This window comes from Mesocricetus auratus, unplaced genomic scaffold (assembly GCF_017639785.1).
Source record: "Mesocricetus auratus isolate SY011 unplaced genomic scaffold, BCM_Maur_2.0 Super-Scaffold_4256, whole genome shotgun sequence".
Classification (NCBI taxonomy): Eukaryota; Metazoa; Chordata; class Mammalia; order Rodentia; family Cricetidae; genus Mesocricetus; species Mesocricetus auratus.
In genome coordinates this window covers 111,090,462-111,098,841 of record NW_024429182.1, presented here as the reverse complement: position 1 = coordinate 111,098,841, position 8,380 = coordinate 111,090,462, and the positions used below count along the sequence as shown (strand labels likewise).

General features: G+C 37.2%; 1 protein-coding gene and 1 pseudogene across 1 annotated transcript; one reads left to right on the top strand and one right to left on the bottom strand.

Annotated features, from left to right (window-relative positions):
• Positions 1–2,345, top strand: LOC121134131 (annotated as a pseudogene).
• A 907-nt stretch (positions 2,346–3,252) lies between these two features.
• Positions 3,253–4,203, bottom strand: LOC106022449 (olfactory receptor 14A2-like). The gene has a single exon (XM_040733934.1). It carries the CDS (start codon positions 4,201–4,203, stop codon positions 3,253–3,255), a length of 951 nt encoding a protein of 316 aa, XP_040589868.1.
• Positions 4,204–8,380: the final 4,177 nt, after the last annotated feature.

Genomic DNA, 8,380 nt, shown 5'->3' with positions numbered 1-8,380 from the left:
ATGTTTGGGAAGAGACTGTGGCAGATCCATGAGGAAGATGATCACATTTCATTTGTGTTTAAGAAACAGTGAGAGATGAATTGATTCTATCACTCTAATTTCCCTTTAGTTTGATTAAGTATGTATCTTGAATAGTGTTCAAACTGATGCAGCAGCCTCAAGAGGGAGAGGCCCCTAGTCTACATCAGGAGTTTTAAAGGCAAAAACACAGAATTATATCAGTTGGTAGGAAGAGGCATGGGTCAGATCCTGCTTGGTTGACATTTGGGGAACAATTAGGGGAATTTCTCAGAGTCAAGACAACTGATTTGTTAGCGGTTTCGATTTGTTGGTTACAGATAGGAACATTTGGTGGTTTCTATGACTTTGTCTGTTACTTGCAAGTAACCTGTTCTCACTGGTTGGTGCTGGGAGGGAGCATTCTGTGGTTTCCATGGCTTTATCTGTCTCTTGGAGGTGGTTTATACAGATAGGGAAAGGAAATTGATTTGTATAGGCATTAGTTATGTTATTATAGGAGTTAGTTATGGTAATCTGTTGTGATGAGTTTTATTTGTATCCTATTTTATTCTGAACTAGGCCCTGAAATTTTATTGATGTGCAATTAACCAAAATTGTATAGAGATAGTAGTTGGAGCAGAGTGAAGCATAGTAGGGAAATTTCCTTATACATTTTTCCTTGACATAAAGTGTCACACTGACATTTTATACAACTGTACATTGCTGAAGGGTTTTGTTATTGATAGTGGTTTTGAAAATCCTCGAAGGATGAGTCCGTTTTGATTTTGTTTGGATGAGAGGGATAAGTGATTTGTCTTAGTATGTGTGAGACTAAGGTGAAATAGGATAATAAAGGAAGTGGACATTGCTTGAATTCATGATTCAGACTGGTGACCTTGTCAGAATGATCACAAAACACTGTTAAAATCATTGTAAGAAGCAATTAATTAAAATATTGTATTTTTTCTGGAAAGGAAAATTAAATTAAATATAAAAAACAATCATTTCAATAAAACATAAAATGGTCTAAAACATTTCATACATGTTAGAGAAAATATTTTGTATTTGAAGACACTGGTAAATTCATCAAAGGAAATCTTTCATGGAAAAGTGATTTCTTCCACAATTGTAGTCAGTTCCACAACTTATTACAGACAGTGATTGGAACTTTCACAAGTACATAGTTATAGTTAATATTTTCTGGAATGCACCTGAGTGACAGATATACATGGACTATTGTGTTACCTGTTCCTCTTAAGAAAAAAAGTAAAGACTTAAACAAGTTAGATAACCAAAGAAAGACCAAAGTAATTCCACCATAGTCCAACATGATGAACAAAAGAGCTTATTGGCATTATTTACTTACAGGAGCATGAAAGAGTCAGCCAGATATAGCACAAAAAGCTCACATTCAGCATAGGTGCAGTCATATAGCTGTAGTTTCACATGTAGTTTACATTTCATTTCACAGATCAGAGAACTTTGGTCAGACACTCAGGATAGTCAGAGAGACTTCTTATCCCAGAAACTATTTAACACCTCTATGATTTGGGTAGAGGTACTTGTCTTTTATTTTTTTAACTCTCTAGAAATGTGGTTCTAAACTTTCCTAATGATATGGCACTTTTATACAGTTCCCACTGTGTAGTAACCAACAGCCATACAATATTTTGTAGCTATTTCATAAGCATAATTTTGTTAATTTATGACTCATAATGTGAATATCTGAAGAGCAGGATATCTGACATGAAATCCCCGTGTAAGCGTCATTAACCGACTCCTGGCCCCAGTGGAAAAAGCCTTTTAGAAGTCTATTCCTCGGACATCGGACGGAAGGACGGAGGGACGGAGGGAAGGCCGGCCTCGCTCGAGGCGCTGAGGAAGCAGAGGCTCGCGGAGCTGCAGGCCAAGCACGGGGACCCTGGCGATGCAGCCCAGCAGGAGACAATGCAAAGGGAAACATAAGTGAGAAACAGTATCTTAGCCCAAGTTCTGGATCAGTCAGCCCGGGCCAGGTTAAGTAACTTAGCGCTTGTAAAGCCTGAAAAAAACGAAAGCGGTAGAGAACTACCTCATACAGATGGCACGGTATGGACAACTGAGCGGGAAGGTGTCAGAACAAGGTTTAATGGAAATACTTGAGAAAGTCAGCCAACAGACAGAAAAGAAGACAACAGTTAAATTCAACAGAAGAAAAGTAATGGACTCAGATGAAGATGACGATTACTAAGAGGACATGCTTAGACAGCCTTACGGATCAGTGTCTAGGGCAGTTACAACCTTTAAATGTTTACTTTGTTTATTATCTCTATATGCCTTTTGAAAAAATAAACTTGTTACTCAAACTAAAGCAGTTTGGGTGTTGCAGAATCATCAGGCAACTCACAAGAAGATCTGTGTTTTGAGTAATCGATCCCTTTCTTCCAAAAGCTTTTAAATGGCGGCAGTGCAAGTTTATCCATTGCAGCCAGGACATTAACGTGAGGCAGAGAATTGGAAGCTGTGCCAGCGTGCCTCAGCAGCAAGACATACATACATCAAGGGAAAGAAAACCCTGGGCAACCGAATCAGCTTTAAGATCTGAGCACATCCAGCGTTCTTCAGGCAAAACTTGCAAAAACAAGGAAGGACATGTCCTTTTCCTGCAGATAGCATTTCGATTTCCTAGCTTTTGATTTAATTTACTTTTCAGAGGTGTTGAGTCTCCATTATCCAACAAATACCACTCTGCTCCAAAACACCCAGAGTGTTACTTTTGCAGAGTAAGCAGGACACCCTGTGGTAACTACTGAACAGTGACATGTTTACAAGGAGTAGGCTGGAGTGATTGATGGTTGAGTGCCGACGAGCACAGGACACAAGTCTCTTCTCAGCACCGTGTTGGGCAGCTCACGACAGCCTGTACCTGCAGCTCCAGGAGATCAGACACCCGCCGGCCCCAGAAACCTACGCATGAAGCCCCTTACAAGCACACGCACATACCTGATAAAAATAAATTCTAAAAAAATTGCAAAAAAAAAGAAGTCTATTCCTCAAATGAGAACAATTTTATCACAAAAGAAAAGAAACTGGTACTGTGATTTATATGTTATTCCCATATAATCTAATTTTTTGAACTTAGAAAATATCATCCTTAATCTGAGTGTCTATTTACTAAGGGCAAAATATGAATGTCTCCCCTTCTATGTCTAAAGTCAAAAATTGAAAAACTTGCTTGTAACTCATAAGGCACTATATCAATGACAGATACATTTAAGGTCTTACATGGAGTGAAGCCCTTGGGTAGAGATTTTGCTGCAACCTTCTCAGAGCACACTTGACATCAGTGTTCCTCAGGCTGTAGATGACAGGATTAAGTGTTGGAGGTAACACAGTATATAGTACAGAAAAAACTCTGTCTGTAATTGATGGCACATATGAGGGTGGTTTCACATAGACAAAGCAAGCAGTAGCAATGAAAACAGTGAAAACAGTGAGGTGGGGGATGCATGTGGCAAATGCTTTGGACTGACCTTTAGTGGTAGGAATCTTAAGTACAGTGGAGAAAATGTAAGAGTAAGAGATCACAACGCAGATGAAACAAAACATGCCTACACAAACACCAATTCCAAGACTTGAATAAATAACCACAAGTGTTTTGGAGCATAACATACTTAGCAATGAGGGAATATCACAAAAAATCTGTGAGATCACATTGGAGCCACAAAAAGGCATGGAAAATGTGCCAGCTGTATATATGGCTCCAATCAATATTCCAATAGCCCAGGAAACAGTCACCATAAGCAAACATGTGTCACTACTCATTAAGGTTTGATAGTGCAGGGGACTACAAATGGCCACATAGCGGTCATAGGACATAATTGTCAGGATAAATACTTCCCCTGCTGCAAATGGAGTCATTAAAAACACTTGGAAGACGCATCCAAGAATGGAAATGGAATTGTTGTGTGTTAAACTGTTGATAAAGAAATTTGGGATTGGAACAGACACAAAAAAGACATCCAACATGGACAAATTCTTCAGGAAGAAGTACATAGGTGTTTGAAGATGCAGGTCAAGGGTGATGAGAGTGATGATGATCAGGTTACTTATTAGGGCTGCCATGTACATCACTAGGAAGAACACTCCACATAAAGTCTGTAGGGCTTTGATATCAGAGAACCCCATAAGGATGAATCCAGTTATAACAGTTACATTGGACATAGTAGACTGTTTTCAGGCCTTTTAACTGGAAAGAAAAAAATGAATAAAAATTTGTTTGACCCCCAAATGATAAATGTGATATGCAGAAATTCTCTGTGGAAAGGGGTTAAAATTACATGAAAGGTACATTCATTTCCAAAGATTTTTTTCTTTCGCCCTTACTCTCATACCCTCACTTTCTCCCTCTCTCTCTCTATACCTACTGGATAACTGTATATTCTCTTTGAGTGCCTCTTTCTCCATAATTCTCCCTTCCCTTGACCACTTCTCTCTAACTTTCTTCTTTCATCTCTCTCTCTCTCTCTCTCTCTCTCTCTCTCTCTCTCTCTCTCTCTCTCTCTCTCTCTCTCCTTGGAGTGTCCTTAAGGCTCTGAACATGCTAACTACATTCTATAACTAAACTATAGAACCTTAACTCCTCACCATTTTAAAATAAAGTCAAAGTAGGATGAGCAATGTGTGATATAAATTATCCTTATATTGTTAAAAAATATAGTCATTATTAGTCTAGGAAGAATTTTTTGTGATTTGAAGAGATCTTGTTTCCATTTAAGTGCTAATCAATTATTTTTGTGAATTGAAAGTTTATGTCAGCTAGATCTAAGGGTTTTGAATGCTTGAACAGCAGAGGAATGACAGATTAATGTAAAGATCTGTCTAAAATTTACCTTGATAGGGTAAATACAAATGTATCAAAAGATCACATAGCCACATATAATATTAGTTTACTGTGCACTAAAATACAGTAATAACCAAAGGAAAATGCACAAAAATAAAGTACCTAAAAGCTGAAAACAAATGTAGGAGGCTTTATTTAGTTCTCTAGCCAAAACCTTGCATTTGTATATTATTGTTATGTGTTTGTTTAACAGAAGTTGAATCAGTTTGGTGAAAGTTTATGTCAGCTTTCTTCTTAACAGTTTTCATCAAGAGTTCATAAGAAAATAGAAATAGGGTTTTAGAGAATGCTTTACCTAAAATCACAGTAAGTGCTCAATGGGAAGCTAGTGGAAAAGGAGAAGCTTGACATCTCTCCAAGAATTTTCATCACATTTTATTCTCTTAAATTTTAAGAGAAATTGTTGTTCAACTTTGAGGATTAGGTATGGTGTTTTCCTCTAGTCAGTTATAGTCTCTTTTTGAGGCAGAAGATGAGATAAAGTAACCAGATTATTTCCAATATATTAACTGCCACATTATATATCATGTATTTCATACTACAAAGGACCACCAAGAAACCATCATTCATTTCTCTAAACATTCTTTGAACAGTGGAGGATTGATTGTAGGCAGATGACTCACTGATGAAGCCAACCCAATAAGAAGCAATAAAACTTAACTGGGAACAAATATCCAGTCCTCTAAATTATACATCTGACATATAATCACCTTGCAAAGCAAAGAAAGCACATGATAACATTCCTCCTTCTATTAAACAGTGGTTGCCTTTCTAAGTAGAGGCAACTGTAATTACTGAGACACATCTGAGATACTGTGTGAACAAACTGAGATAACAATAAACCAGAGCACAATCTAACCCAGTGGTTCTTATGTTCTTTCCCTGTTTAATTGTGGAATTCTTATAAGCACATCTGAAAACAAGGCTATTCAATACAATTATATTTACTAAGTGTCTTTCCCAGATTTCACTATTATATTCAGTATTTGGTTTCTATTCCCAATGTGCTGTGATTTTTCTAAAGCCAGGATCCAAGTTGCATAGGATTTTTTATTTCATGAATATTTTTTCATGCCATATTGTTTATAATTTGATTTTAAATATTATCTGATATGTCTTGATGAAAGTCAGATTCTCTATGTTCAAACTTTATTATTTACTTTATTACACAATTCTGTAGAGGGAGGATCTGTGTATGTGGGTGTTTGTCAGTGTGTGTGGGTGTTTGCATATGTGTAGGGGTGGCATGACTAAATGATATACTAATATAGAGAGTTTGGGTGTTTCTTATTCTCCACTGAAGGAGGCAAAGATAAGACTATATAAGCATGTACAGATATTCTACTATATAATGTAAATTTTCAGATGTCATATTTTAGGTAATTAAATAATAACTATTTATAGATTGGTCAGGTGGCTGCTTAAGCTTAAGGGAACTCCACCAAAGTTTAGAGGACAAGTACACAGGACAAAAATTTCTAAACATGATATTCAGGAAAGTACAGATCTAATGCAATATGAGGATGGATCCAATTGGGACAATTTAGAGAGAAGCTCGCTGTGAGCTTAGGAAGAAGGTGTGACAGAGAGCTGAGACTCATCTGTACCAACTAGCAAGCTGGTAAATACAGAAAAAAAGGCAAATAGGACAATAAGGATGAACAAATCACTGATGAATTACATGGCTTCTCATATCTGCTCCAATTTCCTCAACATCTATAACATTTTAAAACTTGGTTTAGAGAGCATATTTTAACATTTTATTCACAAAAATTTGAAAACCGTACCTAAAAACAATTCAGATTCTTCACCTTAGTAGAAAATAATTACTCTTCATATACCTGTAGGAAGATTGTCCAGCAACATCAATGTGAGGAGGGGAAATTCTTCCATAAACTTTAGAGTTCACTTTAGCAGTGAATCACCTGGAAGAAATTAGAACATGGATCTCTCATTTGAACAATCTAAAATCATATCCTATTACTGCATATATAGTGTTCTGAAATTGTTCAAGTTATCTTTGCTAAACTGATCAAATTTTAACACAAGTATTAAATATAACCTTTATTATCTGTAATCTTTGATATGGATTCATTTGAGACCTTATGTAATCAAAATATTTCTAATAGGCCTTTTAAAGTCACTTGGCTACTCCCAAGGAGGCCCCAAAGGCAAATCGTTCTGGATAGCCTTATTAGGAAAGCATGTCTTAATACAATTAGTGTTGTAATAATTGGTGCTTCACACAGAACATATTGCCTAGTCCCCAGAATATGCAGTGGGTTAGATGATAAAGAACATGCTCATGTTTTCTAGAGAACTAATTATGTATCTCTTTAATTACTCAAAGCACGGAGTTGGAGACAACATTGTAGTTTTAAACAAGTGTTACAAAATACAAAAATTATAAATTATGATGGAAAACTGCTGCATACTACATTATGAATTAATTTTCTCAATGCTTTTGACAAAATACGTGAGGACAGAAGACAACGTGATAAAGGAATGGCTGACTTTAGTTCAGTTTTTCATCATGGAAGAGAAAGCATAGTTGTGGGATCATAAAAGAGCTGGTCACAGTGGACCTAAAAGAAAAAAAAAAGAGACGAAGTATAACACTCCAATTATACTCTGAGTTATAAGAAAATATAGATGATCCAGAGGCTGATACTGGATCAAATTTCAAGCTGAATATCAGAAAAGCAAAGCAGCTAGCCACTAGTCCTTAGTACTAACTCAGGCAAAAGGGCAATCCACTCATGAGCTTACCACACAGTCTCAAACTGTGTCTGGCTTCTATGACTTGAGACTGACTTTGCTTTATGAATCTCAAGCTTTAATAAATCATAAACAATACATCACTACAACTCTGCCCAGCCTCTTTTCTGCCCAAGTCTTGAAAATAGAAAATAGAGCCACTTACACCTAGAGAGTAAATCCTTTCCCCAAGCTTAAGCCTTTCCTGAACTCTTTGCTCTTAGAGACACTGGGACTCTAAATCTAAATTCTAAATCCCATCAAACGGACAGTAAATATTAGCCACCTCAACACTATCTCCTAGCAACTTGATGCTCAAAGGCATGCATTTAAAGCATAACACTACACAATATTCCTTTTTTAATTTTAATTTATTTATTTTTCAGTTTACATTTAGATTAGAAACAAGTCAGTTCCAGGTCCCTCTCCCTTTCCCTCCCCTCCCCCGTGCCCTCTCCCAACCCCCCATTATCCCCTCATTTCCCCAGGGAGGGTGTCCATAGTCTGTCATTTCATCCAGGGCAGGGCCTAGACCCTCCCCCAAGAGTTCAGGGTGAGAGTTCATCTCACATTGTTGGATGGGAGTCCAAAGTCCGTGTGTATACTCGGGATGAGTACTGATCTACTGCCCAAGGCTCAATAGATTACCTAGGCCTCCTCACTGACACCCACATTCAGGGGGTCTTGATCAGTCCCATGTACACAATATTCCTTAACTATCATGTACATGCATATGAAGTG

Excerpts from the sequence above, each read along its gene's own strand:
- LOC106022449 (XM_040733934.1), bottom strand. The coding sequence starts at position 4,203 with ATGTCCAATGTAACTGTTATAACTGGATTCATCCTTATGGGGTTCTCT.